This window comes from Rhodofomes roseus (genome assembly GCF_022264815.1).
Source record: "Rhodofomes roseus strain CIRM-BRFM 1785 chromosome Unknown C8Q71scaffold_19, whole genome shotgun sequence".
NCBI lineage: Eukaryota > Fungi > Basidiomycota > Agaricomycetes > Polyporales > Fomitopsidaceae > Rhodofomes > Rhodofomes roseus.
This window is the reverse complement of record NW_025952975.1, coordinates 135,114-155,662: the sequence shown is the minus strand read 5'-3', so window position 1 is coordinate 155,662 and position 20,549 is coordinate 135,114. Positions and strand designations below refer to the sequence as shown.

The 20,549-nt window shown below is 48.5% G+C and overlaps 2 protein-coding genes across 2 annotated transcripts; one reads left to right on the top strand and one right to left on the bottom strand.

Moving 5' to 3' along the window:
- Nucleotides 1-729: 729 nt before the first annotated feature.
- On the bottom strand, nt 730-1,568 carry C8Q71DRAFT_725821 (uncharacterized protein; the record flags this gene model as incomplete). The annotated part of the gene is made up of 4 exons (XM_047921724.1): nt 730-954; nt 1,018-1,113; nt 1,172-1,452; nt 1,502-1,568. The coding sequence occupies 4 exons, from the start codon at nt 1,566-1,568 to the stop codon at nt 730-732; spliced, it is 669 nt and encodes a 222-aa protein (XP_047775908.1).
- A 2,297-nt stretch (nt 1,569-3,865) lies between these two features.
- Nucleotides 3,866-4,417, top strand: C8Q71DRAFT_682898 (uncharacterized protein; the record flags this gene model as incomplete). The annotated part of the gene is made up of 1 exon (XM_047919778.1): nt 3,866-4,417. A coding segment is annotated over one exon (552 nt), but the record flags the coding sequence as incomplete, so codon positions are not given.
- Nucleotides 4,418-20,549: the final 16,132 nt, after the last annotated feature.

Below are 20,549 nucleotides of genomic sequence, written 5' to 3'. Positions count from 1 at the left end.
TCAGTTGCCAATTGTCCTATGCTCTCCACCAATGGCCATCATCAGTTGTTTTCCCCTGAAAAAGCTACTCCAACCCACCCACTGCTCCCTTACCTCATTAAATTCCAGTGCCCTTTTGAGCTGGTACTGTGGGACCAATAACATCTGTTGCTGGAGGCATGGACAGACACTATGGCAGCAGCACCTGGTGAATTGAACTCAGTGAGGAACCGCAGTGTTGAGTACATATTCCTACAGTAATGGGTTATTTTCACCGAGTTCTAGCTGCTTATCGACCAGTCTGCGGGTGGCTAGAATGAGTGAGTTTCACCGCTTTTATGTCCAGATTCACTCAGGTCTTTCTGACGACTTTTCACCAAGCTGTGTAGTGATCTTGATCAGTGAATGTCAACTGTGTACATAGTCATATATAGCCTAAGTTGTAGTGATTAGACAATCAGGATGACAGTGAGTATCCCTATCCCAAATGGTGAACATTGCGGGGTTTCTAGCTTCGGTGAATTCATGGATTAGAGAAACAGCCAGCATGTATTATAACGAGACAACACATATAGCGCGCGGTCGACCTGGCAAACACTGCAGTTCCAAATGGGGAAATGAGTTTGAACAGTTCGAAGGCGTAAGGAGCGTATGGCGCGTACACACGCCTTCAAGCAAACGAGCGGCGACCTCTCTCACGGGTCACTACCACCACGTCTGAGCTACAATGAAGAATACCTCGGTCTGCACCTAGTCCATGTCCCTCCACTCCATGTCGGGACCACCATTGGCCTGCACAGCTGGTGCCGCGCTGCCATTGCCAGTACTGCCACCGCCCTGAAGACGTTCAGCACGGCGAGGGATGTACCCCTTCTTGACCGTGTTCTTGCGGTGGTTCCACAAGAACTGCTTCAAGAGATCTGCTGTCGCCCAGCTAGCCTGAAAACGGGCAAGGTACGGCTCTGCCTCCTGGGCCTAAGTTAGGTGTTGTTAGACTGACCGCCGGTGGGTAGATCGAGATGTCAGTGAATGACGCACCGCACGGAAGAGACGACAAAGGACTAGGGGGTCTTGATGTGCATAGTCCTTCTGCCAGTTGATCTTCAAGGCCATAGTGACTTCGTGAACAACGCGCTGATTGATCGGATCTGGTGAGTGCATACATCGTGTCGCACTGGGGGATGTTACTGACAATACACAACAAGTACTTTGTGTCGTCATCTGCGAGCCCCATCGCACGTTGCACGGTGTATCCCTTCCCTGTCCCCAGCATTCCGCATGGCTTTGGGATCAGTGCATTGTTTGCGGGAGGCTGCGGTGCCACAGGTGCCTGGTTGGTCGCTGCCGTGCTTGCCACGGCGGCCAGCTGAGCAGCTGTTGCTGCTTCCTCTTGGGCGGCATTGAGCTCATTGACCTTGGCGGCTGCGAGCTCTTCTGCGGCAACCCGCAGTGCCTGCTTGTTTGTGGCTCGGCCTGCGCATCGTCAGTGCAGAGAAATAGCAAATTAGTGAGGATGACTCACTTTCGGCTTCAGCTGCACTCTCCTTGATGCGAGTGAGCTCGGCTTCAAGCTGGGCTTTGGTGGGCATATTTCTTCTTGTCTTAGCTCTGTGATGCGCAGCTGAACAACCACAATGATAGGGTGCGAGTGCAAAGATGAAAGGTAAGGGCCAACGTTGCCAGCAACGTCGAGGGGATTGATTTTGGAGCACACACCGTCGCACAGGTGTTGTCATATATAAGGCATAACCGTGTTTGTTTCAGTTTGCTGTCACTAATTGCTGACTGAGCGAGGGTGATCGTGCCACGGCAAAGACAATCGCTAATTGCCTTACTCGTAACTCCGCTGAACTCTTGAGCACCAGCCCATCCTCTTGACCTCACAAATCTCTCCTCCTGAAGTGTCCTCTTGACAATCCATGGCTGGGTAGAAGATTCCGTGTTGTTGCTGTGGCCAGCCTGTGCATCCCAGGACCGAACAGCGTCACCTGAAAGGTCAGGCGAAACCGCATGTGCGGGCGACCTATGTGTATAAGAAGAGTGTTGTACAGCCCTTGGGGCCTGCTGTACAAACACAGAACAGTACGCAAACACGGCACAAGAGGAGTAATGCAGTGGCAGGCCCAGGGCCGAGTACAATTGCTCAAGGGGGAGGACTTGGTACGTACCCTGAACATCCTTGCAGACAGTTCATTTGCTCATATCCCAATGATGCTTCCCCGCATTAGCACTGCATTCTGAGGGAACCGGCACCGGCAATTCTGATGTCGCAATGGAGGAAGTGGGCGTTGAGCCACAAGAAGCCTTGGAAGTTGGACATAGTACAACTGGTGAGCACATTGACTAGTCAGAGCACCATCTTGATGTTGATGTACATGAAGCTATAGGTGATGATGCTGTAGCTGAGCTTCGGCGTGCAGCTGCTGAGGCTAGTGCACGTACCTGGAGCGGTGGTGGGCGCCCGCAACGAGCGACAGTTGTCTTCGTCATTTAAGAAGGGTTAATTATAGTTCATTAGTGAACCTAATCAGGATTAAATTGAGTTCCTCAAGAACTATGATCAGGTATTCATTCCGTTAATCATGGGCTTAGGGTGGTATGATTACTGCCATTAATCCATGTTGGCATGAAACCATATTATGATCCCAAATGAAGTCACTAGCCCTGACACAAAGGGCTAATTCTCTGCAAATCCCAGTCAATTTACACTGAATCATGGCATAATCCCAGTCATGATCATGCTTAACCAATTCATGACTCTTAATCCTAACATAATCCCATTATTTGGATATCATAATCATGGCATAACCTCAGTGTTAATCCTGCTGAAATGGGCATAATCATGACATATGTACAATCCTAACCAGTCATTGTCAAGCCCTAATCTCAGAGCTAATCTATGGCAGGCATCATGAATGTAATCATTAATTCAATGCTAATCCTGGCTGCTGATCCTGATATATTGATGTCAGATTAGTGCTGATTAGCCCAATGATCTGCAGAACAAATCACAGTGATCAGATCAATTTAAAAAACAATGTTGTGCAGAAGCCAGGACTGAACCAGCGACTTTTTGAAGCATTACATAATCACCTTATTGGGCAAAGAAGCATACACTGTAACCACTGCACCATACTGTCTTGTTATGTCTGAGATGTTATTGATCTATGTCATGTTCTTCAATTGCTGGACTTAGACACATTTCTAGCACCCTCCCATGATGCAGTCTAATCCTGATCAACCTGAGATTAGCAACCAATCAATCCCTCGGATTAAGAGTCATGAATTGGTTAAGGATGATCATGACTGGGATTATGCCATGATTCAGTGTAAATTGACTGGGATTTGCAGAGAATTAGCCCTTTGTGTCAGGGCTAGTGACTTCATTTGGGATCATAATATGGTTTCATGCCAACATGGATTAATGGAGGTAATCATACCACCCTAAGCCCATGATTAACGGAATGAATACCTGATCATAGTTCTTGAGGAACTCAATTTAATCCTGATTAGGTTCACTAATGAACTATAATTAACCCTTCTTAAATGACGAAGACAACTGTCGAGGATGTGCCATCAGATGAAGAAGACGAACCATACCTGCAAGAGAGCGCTGGCCATGGGCCCGCCCGTGCACCACCAAACACATCCGAGGCCTCCCAGCTTGATGACGATGCCGAGGAGTATGACGACGAGTTCTGGAATGAGTATGTTGATGAGATCATGTCTGCCGCCAATGCTACGGATGACAGCAGCAAGGACCATGATGGATTGAGTGGCCGGGACCAATTAGGGGTCAAGTTTGAGGCAGAGAACAGACCCACATGTACGTCATGCCGCCTTGAGTCCATGTGCCTGGTGCTGAGGCTTGCGTCTAGACGAATCACTCAGTGAATCGGACAAGGCCACACTCCGTGTGTTTGCACTCAAGACAGATGAACGCCTTACGCAACGGACCCTGAAGAAGCTCCCGTACGCCTTCCCGGGTTCATCTATGCCATCTACAGACCGACTTCGCTCACGCGTCACATTCCTTTCTGGTGTCACACCTGTCAAGTATGACTGTTGCATCAACTCGTGCTGCTGCTTTGTCGGGCCACATGCTGGTCTTGATGCATGTCCGTACTGCAACAAACAACGTCGGAGCAGCAATGGGAAGCCACAGAAACAGTTCTTGTACATCCTGCTTACCCCACGCCTCCAAGCATTTGCAGGCAATACTCAAATGGCGACGCAGATGAAACATCGATTGCAGCACCAGCATGACCCTGACAAAGTCACCGACGTCTACAACAGCACGGCATACCACTCAAAACTCAATCAGCACATACAGATCCACGACAAGACGCTCCATCACAAGCACTTCTCCAATCCACGTGATGTTGCTCTTGGTCTCTCAACAGACGGCTTTGGCCCATTCCGCCGCCGCAACAAGACCTGTTGGCCACTCCTCGGCTTCAACTATAACCTCCCTCCTGAAGTCCGATTCAACAAGCCTGCCTGGCTGCCATTCGGTGTCGTCCCGGGTCCCAAGAAACCGGTGGACTTTGACTCGTTCTTGTGGCCGCTTGTCATGGAGATGCTTGAACTCGCCATCGGAGCGCGTACCTTTGACATCCTGACAAGAAGTGTGTTCCTTTTACGTGCTTACCTCATCCTCGTCTTCGGTGACATTCCCGCGATGTCAATGGTCATGCGCATGAAGGGCCACAATGGCAAGTGTCCTTGTCGCATGTGCAATGTGATTGGCGTACACATCCCAAACAAGCCTCGCAGTCCCTATTACGTCCCGCTGAACCACCCCAATGTCACCAGTGCAAACGAGCTGCCCCGCTACGATCCAGTACAGCTACCGAACCGAGATCACAAGATGTTCCTTGTGCAAGCACAGGAAGTGCAAATGGCGAATTCAGATGCGGTGCCGGAGCGGCTAGCAAAAGCATACAGCATCAAGGGCCTACCGCTCCTGTCATGTCTGTCTTTGCTGAGCTTCCCAGACTCATTTCCGTACAATTTCATGCATCTGATCTGGGAGAACGTCGTCAAGAACCTGGTGTCGCTTTGGACAGGCAAGTACAAGGGCCTTGATAGCGGTACCGAGGACTATGAGCTAGACCCTGAAGCATGGACTGCCATAGGCGAGGCGACGGCAGCCGCGGGCTCTACAATCCCCTCTGTATATGGTCAATGTCCACCAAATATTGCGACCGACAGGAGTGCATGCAGTGCTGACAGCTGGTCATTCTGGGCCCTCTACATCGCGCCCATTGTACTTTGGGGGCATCTCCGGCGTGACAGGTACTATAATCACTTCATCAAACTCGTCAAAATTCTGCATCTATGTCTACAATTCGAGCTCACGAAGGCAGAGATCGATTCAATACGGACCGGCCTGGCCACATGGGTTGTGGAATACGAAGCGTGAGTGCTAGGGCAGCTCGATCCTTCGCTGTCAAAGGCTCACGTCAGTTGGACAGAATCACAGCATCTATTACCAAAACAATCCCGCGTGCCTTGCCGCCTGTCCGTTGACAATACACGCCCTACTCCATGTGGCAGACAGCATAGTCTTGTCAGGGCCAGTGTGGGCGTCCTGGGCTTTTCCAATGGAGCGGTACTGTGGGATGCTGAAGCCTGCCATCCGCAGCCACCGCTTCCCGTTTGCTGCACTTGACCACTATGTTGTCGACATTGCACACCTTGCTCAGCTCAAAGTGGTATATAATGCCACTGAGATCCTCAGCCTGCGACTGCCTCTTCAGGACATCTCTACGTCCATACCTGGCTGTAAGCGTCTGACATTTGATCACTAAAATAAACAATACTAATTGTACCCTCACTGCCATGTCTATCACCGATGGCACAGATGATACATGTGTGTTGCTGCCACCCAGTCGTGCCCCGGAGAGGCTTGCCGACAGCCTGCGAGACAAGATTATAGGCGCGTTAGCAACCCGGTATGACATTCCCGGACCCTCCGTACGGCTCCTCGTCCCCAATGAGATCGCTCGCTGGGGAACTTGAAGAGTGCAGATCTTGGGTGGTGGCGATCTCATTTGCACCGCAACGCTCGGAGGTATGCGTGAGGATTCTAGGAATGCGTCATATGTCTGGGTATGTACAATATATTCTGAACATTTTTGCAAGTTTGAGCTAACATGTTTCCTGATCAGTACGAAAGCCTCGTTGACTGCAATGTGTCGTACTGCAATCGGCCTACCATCCTCAAACTGCAGACGTTCTATGGCGAGCTGCAAGACATTTTTGTCGTCGAAATGCCGGCATCACCCTTGTTGAACATTGTGCAGCCTGAACAGGTCGTACTGGCAGGTATTTGTACCTGCACTCTTGACAGCCGTGCAGCACCAGGCGGTCTTGACATCCATTATTACAGTAACACAGGTCGATATGAGGTCATTGATGTCAAGAACATTCAATGCCTTGCGGGCCGCATCTTGGACTGAGGTCAATGGGCCATTGTTGACCGAAGTGGGAGCCTTGCTCGTGCTATGTATGAGGAAGATAATTGATGGTTAGTTTGCCCCATTGAGTTAATTTGAGTAGAAGCTTGTTACGAGCTGTACTGTGTACATGGATCCCGTCATCAATGATGATACTATCTTTGTTCACGTTGTGATATCAATAAGTACCACATACACAGTATTTTGGACTACTCGAGTGGGTGAGAATCATTGTAGTCCGTGCAGTCGCACGTCACATGTCATGGACGTGAACTTGATGGTGACTATCACCCTGGACATGGGTCTTTGTAACGGGGTGAGAATCACCACAAATGATGCAGTGATTTGACTTCACCGCGTTGTCACTACGTCGTTGGGTGATCGGCTACTATCACTCGGGGTCGGAGTTAGGTTCCCCAGCCTCGGCCACCATAGTGAGACCACGTGATACATATGCTGCAATGACAAGCCATGGCAATGTCTCTGTACATGCATGGACTGTCCAAGCAGTTTCAGCTGCACTCTGACAGTGTCTTGTTGCCCTTGGGAATAGAGCACAGCTACCCAATGCTGAAGGTGTTGCCATTGAGAACCTCAACGTCAATTCAATCATGACAAGTAACCCAGTGATTTGCATGTAAGTCCTTATACAACCTGCATATTGTGCCTTGTTGATGTCATCCTGAACAGTGGCAAAGGACATGGCAATGGAGTCCATGCCATGTGGTGGTGGGTGGGCAAGATCATCATCAATCCATGCCCACATGACTTCTGAATGCTATGTTCAGATGATGAAGGTGTCTCTATCACCTTGAGGCCTGCTGTCATGACTTCAATAATTGATGTTGGCAATGAAGCATTTTTAGGGGTTGTAGGATGTTTATGCAGGTATCAATCTTCTGGAACCTCATGCCTGGACACTTCACATCATCTCTTGTCCTCTGCCTCAATTGACATGTGTTTTGACTCACCTATGAATACAACAATTTCACTGTGAACTCTTGTGGTGCTGTGTACATGGTGTTCTTGGTCACATAGTCATCAGTACAGATTTGCAGGACAGACAGTTTGTGGGCATGGCCTCATTGTACACAGACTAGGATATTGAACAGATGTGGAGGTGCTGCCTCAATCAGGTCACAAACACTGGGGGTGTCAGGAATGGTGATGCTGTACTTGGTGAAGAACTGCTTCATCTCTTGGCTGAGATGAGGGTAGATGGTGTCCAATGGGTAGGCATCCACCTTGTAGTGGAAAGTGAACCCCTCCAAAACTGCTTGTTTGGGAAAAGCTGAAAATGCCAACTGCATGGGTGCATGGAACATCCCATTGCACTCATGGTAGACTCTGGCTTCAAGACATACCCCCTGGGACTGTAAGATACTGAGAGCACAGAGGAAGACACATATGCATGTACGGGTGTACCACTTGCATGCCAACAACAACAGTTATATTGTACCTTTCTGCCAATAGCCTGCTGTGGTGCGTATGACTGCTACTGTGTTGCCTCCCAGCCTTCTTTCTGTTCACTTTCTTCCAATCCATATCAAAGGGCATAAACAGATTACGATCCCTGAGGTACGAAGGAATCGTTCTTATGACTGGAGGGCATGAAACGCCTTACAGTGACGCCCGATATGGAAGGAGTCCACGTGACTTTTTGAGGCCCAGATAAGCAAAGATAAGTAACTGATACTAATGTCCTATTAGCGGGACCTAAAATTTGAAACTCCCAGACGACACGACTTGCACCAACAGATACAAATAAATGCTGTGGCTGGCTGCTCTGTCCTGGGGTGAGGGCCCATGAAACACCTTCCAGTGGTGCCCAATATGGCAACTGGTGGCTTTCATCATGTGACTCCCAATGAGCACATATCAGTCACTAGACTTGCTGGGAAGCGGGCCATGTCTGGCAATACAATCCCTTCAGTTTGAAATCTCAGAGCAAGCAGGCAACATGTCTAGTACTGTCACATCTGTAACACTACCTCCTCAGCTCCAGACATTCAATCTTACATATCTCCCACTCTGGATGACTTGTGCATGCCTTGATAACCCCACTATTCTTCTTCATGACCTTCACAATGATTGAACTTACATATCCAGGCTTCCCTACAGACATGGTACCATCTACGTACCAACAACTATTGAGCCCATCATCCATCATTTAATCTACATGGGTCCACAGAATTGTGAGTTCAAATGCCTTGCCTATGGCTAGAACATTGCTTTGGTAATCATTTCTCACTCCTCACCGCTTATATGTTCTCTAACCTCTGTTTTGATTATTGCACAATTTTGGTCCTCAGTCCATTTTATAATCTGTGCCTGTGATGCTGTTGGGTGCATGGTAGCTGACAAGTATTATCCATAATGAATTACATGATTGTAGTGAATGCACAAGTGAGTCAGTCATATATCTAGCAGCATTCATTGCAAGTAGTCACTCCATTTCAGCAGATGCTATTGCTGATTGGTGTCATGAACAGTTATGATGGTGTCACATGTAAAATCACATTTTAGAGGGTGCATAGGCATGCCAACGTGGTGTCAGAACAGTTAAGTTGCATATGAATGCCCCTTGGGCTCAGGCATATGGTTTCATTATTTAGGTGTGCGCCTGACATATCTAGAGCACAGGGAGGTTGTCTTATGATGTGTTTATCAGTCACTGATTGCTACAGTACAATCAGCAAATTGATGGCTTTCATATATGTATGTTACGATCAACCATTGATGATCAAACAGATGTCATAAGAGGTCTGCCAAGTGTGAGTGATGATGTCAATGAACATATTTTCTTACATTCTCTGCCCTGTTTGAGTTCCTGTCTGTCATATCTCTGCTTCAATTTTAGACATCTGATCACAGAGTTAATCACCCTGTCAATAGGGATTTGAATCTCAGTGAAATAGATCTCTTTGAGCTATTCAAAGTGGTAAGATGTTGTGAAAACCCTGATAATGCTTGACATGGTTACCAGAATAGAGTCTACCATTATAACTTAGTAATTGATTAGTATTATCATCACTAACCAAGCATACAACAGCAATTATATCAGTACTGAAGGATCATATCACAACTGGAATGAGCAGGAACACAACAGAAATTGGGAAACAGTCACACTAATAGTCCAGATAGTATATGCATTGTTAAGTGCTTCAAAGCATTGAAATGTCAGTGTCCAAATATCTTGGTAATAGTACAATGAAAGCATACAATGATGACAATTGAATTTGTGACAAGAAAGATAAACAGACAGAATACACATCAAAAACATTCAACAGATATAGCCACTGTAAGCCTGTTGTCTGCACACCGGGTGTTATGGTTCTGTTTTTGATTGCATGACGGCTACTTACCGAGTTTATTACCGAGTCAATAGGAATAGTAACCTCGGTAATAGAGATTTGTATTGCCTATACAAAGCGGTAACAAATGGTAAAATCTTCGGTAACCTTCGGCAATGTGATTACCGAGACGGCGCAAAGTTGAGCTGTAATGAGGATACCAGATCCACAACAAATACAAAAGAGGGTGTGACTTTAGTCAGTGCTGCTATACAAGTATGCAGTACTGCCCTTCAACTGGGAAGAGTAAGCTAAGAATGGATTTGAGTCGGAAATGAATGGGGATTATTGCCGAGGTTTAGAGCTTTTGAGAATAGAGGATGAAATCTGAATACAGAAGATTAGTATCCAGAGGTTGATTCCGAAGAAATGGGCTTTTTCGGTTATGAAGTCACACAACAGAAGTTGAATGGAAGTCTGAACAGCTAGCTTTGACTGCACAGTGATGATGGCAAGTTACAAAACCCTAATGTAGCAGCACGAGGCCATGCTTCAAGAGGGGCTCACTAAGGCAATTAATCCTCAGCCAGCTAATGGCTATAAGGCTTGCTTTAGTGTCAAGTGAGTTGCTGATTAGGCTAACCACTTTAATTATAGTAATGCCACTGAGACGTGCTAGTATGGAACTAGTTGATACAGAGATCTATTGATGTTGGTAACAAGTTTACAGAAGTAGATGATGACTAAGCACCTTCTCTTACTGACCCCAACTTGTGAAGTCAGTCAATGAGTTACTCAAATCTTAATAGTAGCACAAGGACTGTACTAAGTAAGGTTTCACTGTCGCAGGTCTTAGAGCGCATCAGTAAGAACTCGGCGAGAGTGGTTGAGTGGCTAGTATGGCTAACTTAGCACTCGGGGCAAAGTAAGACTTTGAGTGGCACACAGGGTGTGTTTTGGTGAAGAGTAGATGGTGGATTGAAGATAGATGTCCTTGACCGTGCTCGGGAATGGCCTTTTATGCCATTACCGAGGACACAGCCAATGGAGCTACATGGAAGCATATAGAAAATCAAGGAGTGTCGTAGAAGTGTATAGTACATGTCCTTGACTCATTTACACTGCTTCAGAGGCCATTCTAGGAGAACAATAGGATCATAGCCTTACACCCCATTGTTTCCAACAAGGCAAGCTATGTTACCAAGTCATCCTAGTACAGCCACAGTATAGCCACTGTTTCAGGACTGTGATTCCCGAGGCATTACCAAGGCATGCAAGAGTCCGCATTTTCGGTGTACAGCCTAAGGATAGCACAGCCATTCAACACAGCTTCGGTAATGGCTCGGTAATTGCTGCACAGCCATTCCTTTCTATGCCAATACAAAACCATTATAACTCGGTAATTGATCGGTAATAACCACCATTTACTGAGCATACAATAGCTCTTGTATCAGTACTGAAAGCATCTGATCATAATGAGTAAGAACACACTAGAAACTCGGTAATAGTCTGTTTAGTAGATACAGTAACAAACGCTTCTAAAGCATCAAAACATCAGTAATCAATACCTCGGTAATAAACCAATGAAAGCGCTACATTGATGTCCATTGAGTGGAATAAAGGAAAGATAAGGAGAGTAAGATAAGCACATAACAAACCTTCACTGAGGCAGCCACTCGGTAAGTAAACACTTCTAACGAGTTTCTGTGCACTCTGAGGCTATCAAGCCTCTATCCCTAACACCAGGTAATCACTCAGAACAAGAACAGGAACCAAGTGTCTTTGTTGCGCAATAGTAGAGACTAAAGGACAATGAAGGTGTGAATCCAAACATGAAGGTAATTGCTTATGTAATGTGAAGGAACGGTGACGGGTATGTGTGCGGAACCATGACGTTTGTGTAAGGTAAGTGTCCGTAGTGATGTATCGTAGTAACTGCAGGGAGGCGGGTTACAGCCACTTGGTAATGGAAAAACAATGTGGTTTCCTTCCATGAGCTCCAAGGCCATCTGCCTCAGGAACATGTATTTATGACTTCCCCTATTGAGCCAGTGTTCTCATTTAATCTCTACCCAATAATTTCTTTTTGATTTTGAGTGATGGCATGCACATTGGCATAAAGTACACAATGCTGAGTGCCCCTTTATGTGGTGATATGGGCATAGGTTGGACAGAATAGGAATGTGGAGATGTATTATGGTGGTAGTACCTATATAGTATTGATCCAACATGTAAGTATGCTTCATAATGATTATTGAGCTCAGATCAACTAGCAAACCACCAACTCACAGGGAAATCCTTCTGCCCAATATAGTAGCCAGATACTTTGATGGAATGTCTGTGAGTATTTTATTTGGTTATATGAATCAGATAAGTGGGAGAGAAACCAAATTTAGTCGGAAGTCTCTGGAGCTACATGGTAGTGTGATACCCAAGATCACATCTATGATATGACACATACCATTGTGGATTTTTGGGGTATTTTTGATTTTATCATGGCCATGGAAGAGCAGTAACACTCAAAAGGGCAGTTTTGACCAAAAGTAGCAGTATGCTAAGGGAGTGTCATTGCTATCCTGCATAGATATTATCTAAGGAACCTTATGAACTGTATGTCTGATGAAAGTTGCCCTGGGTCCAATCTCCCAGTTTTGCATTTTTATTCAGCAGTCTAGCAATGATACAACTTCACTATCCAGTGGGTCTAAAAATGTGGATATGCTGTGTTATTTATTTGAATTATGTGCACGAAGTAAAGAAAACCATGACAACTTGTGCACTTTTTGTTTTGCATATTGTGGCATGAGTAATGGACACTACAGCAAACTGATACCCATTATAGAGTCTATAGTATGAGGACTACTAGCATGAATATTTCGAGGTTTTTTGGATTCAATCCAACTTGTGGCTGGGCTGAGAATGGTGAATCCTATGAAGGACAATTACTTTTTGCAGCAGTTTGCAAAAGAGTCTGGGAGACTACACTGCAAGATGACTTGTTGACAGGTCAAAATTTTGACCTGTCAACAAGTGAACCTCGCGTGGCACGGGCGCTTATTGAGCGCTTATTGCACAATGTAGCCTGATTCATTACAAGCCTTCAAAGTACACATCAGTAACAAATGATACAAGCATACTATACGCTCCTGAAAGCCCTTCATTCAGAGGATATAAAGGGTGAATGCTATGCATATACAATGGCTAGCAAAGCCACAAAATGCAAAACAAAAACACTCACATGTGCCTCTGCATCTACAAAGGTAGAGCCACATACCAGAAACAGCAGTAAGTAGATTGTAATGTACACTACTAGACACAAAGGTGCTTATAGGCATACAATTGCATTCTTAGAGATCATTTACCAGGCACAAAGGACTACAAGCATGTCGCCGAGGCATTTGTGTGATTTTTTATTTCGTGAATTGTGCCCTGAGTATTGAAGTGCATGAGAAGGTAAGACTAGCCATAGACTCTATAGTGTGAGGGCTACAAAGCACAATATTTTGAAGATTTTACGGATTTTATTGGCCTATAGTAGTAGAGTGACTGTGCTACTAATGGCCTTGTGGCTGAATTTTAAACTCAGCCCAATCATCGGCAGGCCTGCCTTAACAAGGCAAGGAAATGGGCTTATCAGGCAATCAGCATCTCTCCCCTGCCGCACGGAGTTGCATCCGCCTGGAATTTCCAGGTGGATGCAACTCCGAACGGCACACGGGCGCTTAATGGGCGCTTAGTAAGCGATGTAAGCCTGTTACTTCTCTTAAACTAGCTTGTACAGATCTAAACAAATGTGGAGAAATCAGTGAATATTATCAAAAGCATAGACAATGAATTGAAAGGCTCCAATTGAGAAGAAAGACTCTATCTCATGTTACACCTTCAATACATCTACATTGGTTGCTGTATCATCAGCCCAGTGCTTACAGAAGCAATACATTAGGCTCTAGTCACTGTCTGTGTGGCACACATACTCCCACAGATGCTAAGCATGTATCATACATGCAGTGTTTAGTCAGAGGGGCCCAGATGAGGTCTATGAGTGTGCTGTTTTGTGTATTGCCATATGTGACAGATAGGCATCACTATGCCTGTCCAGTACTATAGATTATGAACCATCTAGTGTAGATAAGATTAGATTGCACATGTACTTAGACATCTGCCTTCCTTTTTGGGAAGAAACTGATCTTAACCTTCTACTGCCACCTCGTACGCGTGCGAATCACCGCACCGTCCGAGTGTGGAGTCTTGTCTCTAGTCGAGAGTGCTCCTCGCACTCTGACGAACAGTGCGAGCTCCTCGCCGCGCTGAGGAGCACGGCTCCTCGCTGTCTCCTAAGCGGCTCCTCGCCAGCTCGTTGCCCTGGGCTCCTCGCCGTGGGCTCTCCTCGCAGGCTCCTCACCAGCGTACGACTACAGCCGGCTCCTCGCCTTGCTGACGACAACAGCCGGCTCCTCGCCACGCTGACGACCCTCAACTAGGCTCCTCGCCCGTCTAGGAACTACCCTCGACTGGCTCCTCGCCCCGTCTAGGACACACCCAACGGCACTGGCAGCAGTGCACCAAGGTCGCCCCTGGCCTATAGAGCCGTGAAGCCCGTTCACACCCCTGAACAAGGCCTCCCAGATAGGCCGAGGTCTTACACCATAAGTAGCAGGCAACCTGCCCAATAAGGAAACCACAGCTGATACAGGGCAAATGGGCTTGTTATGAGCTTGTAAAAATGCGCAAAATCCTGATAATATATTAGGAAACTAAACAGGTACAGTTGGTCATCATAAACGACACAAGTCAGTGATAGACATGACACATAAGCAATTATATGCACACTAGTGGTCAAATTGCCCAATATTGCTCATCTTTGCTGTATCACAGAAGCAACTAACACATACAAAGTCATTCAACTGCATGAGGTCACTGTCCAGATGATTCAGTGAGTATCTGGAGCAGACAGAGGTGCTTTGACTTATGCAGAGGCACATGTAGATTTTTTTGTTTTGCACTTTCCAGCCCAACCAGCCACTGTAAGTGCTTAGGAATATTACTGTATACTCCTTGAACGGATGGCTATCAGATGGGCATACTATGTCTACTATGATTACTTACTAATTGACTGTATACAGTGTGAGCGCTGGCAGGCCACAGCAGCCAGCCAGCCTGTAAGTCACATGATGAAAGCCACCAGTTGCCATATTGGGCACCACTGGAAGGTGTTTCATGGGCCCTCACCCCAGGACAGAGCAGCCAGCCACAGCATTTATTTGTATCTGTTGGTGCAAGTCGCGTCGTCTGGGAGTTTCAAATTTTAGGTCCCGCTAATAGGACATTAGTATCAGTTACTTATCTTTGCTTATCTGGGCCTCAAAAAGTCACGTGGACTCCTTCCATATCGGGCGTCACTGTAAGGCGTTTCATGCCCTCCAGTCATAAGAACGATTCCTTCGTACCTCAGGGATCGTAATATAAAGACTTTACAGAGCTTGACTTAGGCCTTTGGAAATGCTCTGAGGCGCACTGCAGCCAAAAGGTTATGAGCCCTGCGCTCTGAAAGCCTCAAGACGTCCATATCCGCCCGTCCAAACGCTCTGTGGCCCTCCCAAGGTGTCCCCCTTCGCTCTTTCAGCCTACCTGCACTTTGAAAGCCCCTGTCTTTGCCCCTATTCGATCTTTGGTTGATATCTCGCTCATCTCTGCGCTGTTTTACCCCGTTCCTTGCTCGACCTGTCCGTCAACACGTCGCCCTTTGTATCGTCACCATGGCGCTGTCCCCTGCTACCTTCCCGAAGCTCACCAATCGCAACTACCAGCAATGGAGGCTCGATATGGAGGCTAGACTTCGAACTCTTGCAGCTCTTCGCATTGTGAAGGGCTCAGAGATCAGGCCTTTGTTTACTGCGCCTCTGGACGCCTCAGAACATCGAGACCTGTGCGATTTCAAGAACAGGAGGGACCTGGCAGCTGGGGAGATCTGGGGGTGTGTGGAGAGGGACGCATTTGGAGGCAATCCGAGATGATCCTGAGGCGATGTGGGTGAAGCTGGAGTCTGTGCACATGCAGAAACGACCTGGTACACGTTTTAACACCTACAACGCGCTCCTGAGCCTCTCCAAGGCCGAGGACGAGTCCCTTTTGACGCTTTCGACGCGAGCTTCGCAGCTCAAGTCCGATATGAAGGCCCTTCATCCCCAGGACTTTGACATTGCCAAACTCGACGATGAACTCGTCCTTATGGCCCTAATTCGTGCACTGCCCGCCGAATATGCTGCTCTTCGTCAGACCCTCTTGCTGGACGACCCCTCACGCTTGAGAAGCTCCAGGACACGTTTGTTGCGCTCGAAAACCAGCCTGGTGCGTTGTCGACGATCCCTGTCCTCTCCCAGGTCGCTGCTGCCATCATCTGCGCTTTCTGCGGTCGCTCTGGCCACTCCGAGGAGCAGTGCTTCTCCAAACGCGATGCTAGCGTCAAGGCGAAGGAGAGAGCATCGCAGCGCACGCAGTTTCGCTCTGGAAAGGGCAAGGACAAGGCGAAGGAGGCAAGGGAGGCGTCGGAAAACGTCCAGGACGTGCAGGATGCGTCTCAGGAGTCCGCTGGAGCGGCCACTGTGAGTGCTGGTTGTGCCTCTGCCCTCCTATCCTTGTCGGATCGCGCCTCTTGCCTCTCTACGCCTGCAGCAGCTAATTGGAACACCAACACAGGTGCTTCTGCACACATGACACCTCACTGCCACTGGTTTTGCTCCTACTTGCCCCATTCCATCCCCATTTGCTTGCCAACTTGCACATCGTCTACCCGGCTCGACTAGGGTCTGTGGTCTTTCAGCCTGCGGAGAGGGACGGAGTTTTATCACCAGCTGTTGTACTGCATGACGTCCTCCATGTCCCTGCACTTGCCAGCAATTTATTGTCTGTTTTCCACCTCACACACAAGAAGGGCTACACCATTGAGCTGCAGGCTGCCAACACGTTTTTCTACCAGGACTGCAAACTGCGCTTCGAGGCGCGAGTTAACGAGCACAACGTCGGCTATCTGCTCGGCCAGACTGTGTCTCAGACGAAGAATGCGTCGTCCACTTCGACGACCTGCGATCTGGACCTTGCGCTTTGGCACCAGCGCTGCTCACACGTCAATCTCGACGACCTCTGCTCGGCGCACTCAAAAGGCCTCGTCTCCGGCCTCACCATTCGTTCGAAGCGCACCCCTGACCCCATCTGCGAGCCTTGCCTGGCTGGTAAGCTGCATCGACACTCTATCCCTCGTTTTGCGTCCAGAAAATTCGTCCGCATCGCCCTGGTTCACACCGACCTCAAGGGCGCGCTCCCTACGCCTACGCCGGAGGGGTATGTTTACTGGATGACTTTTATCTGCGATGCTTCGAGGTTCTGGGTTGTTGCTTTCCTGAAGCGCAAAAGCAACACATTCTCTGCATTCAAGGCATTCAAGGCGTATGCTGAAAACACGCTAGGCCTTGTCCTGAAGGCTACGTGCGACGACAAGGGTGGGGAGTACATGGGCAAGCAGTTCGTCGATTTTTGCGCTCAGCACGGCATCCAGCGTCAGCACACTGAGCCAGATGAACCCCACCAGAACGGCGTTGCAGAGCGAGCCAACAGGACGATTGCTGAGGGTGGGACTGCCCTCCTTGTCCAGTCAAAGCTCCCTCCGTCGTTTTGGGGCCACGCCGTCTCTACCTTTGTCCACACGCGAAACTGCATGCCCACGTCGTCCTTGCGAGGTGCTGTGCCCTGGACTGCCTGGAAAGGCGATGGGCGCAAACCGGATGTCTCCTACTTCCGCGCTTTTGGCTGTCTTGCCTACGTGTTGGTGCAGAAGAAGGATCGCAAGGCGATGCAGCCGCACACCAGGAAGTGTATTTTCGTCGGCTATCCTGAGGGCACCAAGGCCTGGCGATTCTGGGACCCTGCTGCGAAGAAATTCATCATTTCGTCGCATGCTGTCTTTGACGAACGCTGCTTCCCTGGTAACTCGCCCTTCATCAATGTTTTCGGCCTTCCCCTCGACAAAATCGACGTTTCAGGCCCTGCTGACGACGAGGGCAAGCCGGCCGAGGATGTCCCTGATGCGCCAGAGCTGCATGATCAGGGGGGAGACGACTCTGATGATCCTGCACCTCCTGCACCTCCACCGCAAAATCCGTTGCCTCTGCCCCAGAATGCCCGCGAAAACTTCCCTGATTGTCCAGCACGTCCACCGAGCCCTCCTGCACCGCCGCCGCCTGCGCCGGCCCCTCTGCGTCCAGTAGTCCGTCGTCAAATGGACAACTATGATGGATATAGGCCCTATCCTGCGCCTTCACGTCGACTCCCAGCTCGATCTACGCGTTTTCAAGGCTCACTGAACAACAACGACTTGCAGCGTCGGAATCTCTTGCCCCAGCGTTTTAGAGTCGACTCTACATCGCCTGCCTCGACGCCTGAGCCAGGCCAACGCGCAGAAACACCTCAGCGCAATTCTCCGTCGCCTGATCCTCTCATTGATGCACCACTATCTCCACCTGCTGCTGTACCTGCTCCGCTTCCAGAGCCTGTTTCTCCACCCTCTCCTACCTCCAGCGACGACAAACTTGATTTCTTGCGTGGAGACGGACACGAGGATGCCCATGGCTGCTCGCTCGAGGCGTTGATTGCAGGCGTTGAACACGTGTACTCCGCTGAGCGCGAGGATTTCTTGTCCTATGACGAAGCCCCCGATTTTGCGTTCGAGTCTGTGGTTCAAAACACATGCAAGGCGGACCAGGGGCACTTTGGCGAGCCCAAGACGTTTGCAGACGCCATGAAGCGACCACCAGACGAGCGAGGGAAGTGGCTCAAGGCTGCTCAGGACGAGGTGCAGTCCCTAGTCGAGAATGGGACCTTTGAGCTCGTTCAATTGCCCCCTGGACAAAAGGCCATTGGCTCTCGATGGGTTTTCCGTGTCAAGCGCAATGCTGACGGCTCGATTGAGCGGTACAAGGGCCGACTCGTCGCCAAAGGCTTCTCCCAACGTCCTGGTCTCAACTACAACGAGACCTTTGCTCCTACACCAAAGTGGGCGTCGATTCGAGCCATTCTTGCACTTGCAGCCCTGGAAGACCTCGTGCTCGAGTCTGTTGACATCTCCCCAGCCTATCTCAATGGCGAGCTGAAGGAGGTGTACATGCAGCAGCCAGAGGGCTTTGAGCAGAAAACTCCGGACTGGGTGTGGCTGTTGGCTGCAGTGCGCCTCAGAGCGATTCCAAAGGCCTAAGTCGAGCTCTGTAAAGTCTTAGGGACTTAGAGCTCGACGAAGCGGACTGTCTACGGCCTGTGTTACGTAATACAGCCACATCTGTATAGTAGAACAGCCACAAAGTCGAAATCAACAAACAAGTGAAAAGCGAGTGAGTGCAAGGGTTCAAATCCCAGAAGTGTCAAACATTATAGAAAATGGTAGACTGAAGGGAAAGAGGTCGGGAAAAATACAGTATGCACGGTACAGTAATGGCGTCCATGTAGAATAAGGGAGAACACACCAGGACACATATTATGACTTGGACAGGGCAATGGAGCTCAGAATAATCCGCAGAAATGCGGAATAAATTCGAGCTCAACACACATTACACTGGTGTTTGCTCTTTTGGTTCTCCATGAAGGCCAGCAGGATTTATGGCATCAGTCAGCCGGCACAATTGTGACAGACAATTCTTGTACCGCAGGCTCTTCCTTGATCTCTTGGTTGCAGCTGTGCTGGGGACGCATTCTGCTGACACCAAACACCTCCAATGCCGTGGGTCTGTCGTGGTGAGATTCACTTGGTTGTTCCTCTTCAAGTTGGGTTGCAATCAAGGGTTGCAATCAAGTTGCTGCAAAGCTTTCTAGTTTCCAGTAGCCACACTTTGTTCTCTCAGTCTTGATCTTCAATCTGAAAATGCTTCCCGATGTTGCTCCGAGACTGGAGGGAGGTCACCATGAGGGTTGATTTTGCAGACACTACATGGGCATCCATGAAGCCCCGTTCCTGCACGCTGCCAGACCGGACTACTGTAGGGCTTAGTAAGTTGGACGGCTTGTCGTGCTGGCTCAGTAGACTTGGGTATTTCTGCAAGAGTCAAAAAGTTGGGTTGTATTGGATGAGAGCAAGCTGAGTGCAAGTATCACTGATGTATGCGCACAGTGCTCGAGCCTCGACAGCGGTGTTCAAATGCATATGCGTGCAACATGACGCAACAGATATGGTCACCAGGTGCCCACCCAACTAGATTATGTAATTTGTACATTCAATGGACATTGGACGGCAAGCTGTTTCCAGGACATCTACAGGAAGCTCGCCGGAAACCTGAATTGTCCTGCAGATTTCCCCGCCTGGGAAATCACGATCAACACACAGTGTTCAGAGCTGATTTGCGAGCAGAGCATCTGAGTCTATCTTCAAGACAGAGTGCACATCATCATTCCTGTCTGTTCTGACAACATCATCATTGCTGCAAAGTGCAAAACAGCTATTGAGCGTGTCAAGGACAACCTTTGTATGCACTTCAAGCTCAGGGACCTTGCGCCAACGCCTTGGCTCCTACGAGGCAAGATTGAGTGCGATAGGGCAACACATTTGCTATCAATTTTGCCTCTTCACATCCTGGAAAAATATGGTTTCACAAACTGCAACCCTGTGGGCACCCCAATGGCGCTTGGCCTTTGTCTCAGTGGAACCATGGCTTCCAAGACGTCCCTGAGGTTAGGGAGATGCAGAACATCCCATACAACCAGGCTGTAGGTTTGCTCTTCTACCTTGCTGTTGCAACTTGTCCAGACAATGCACGTACTGTGGGCAACCTGGCACGTT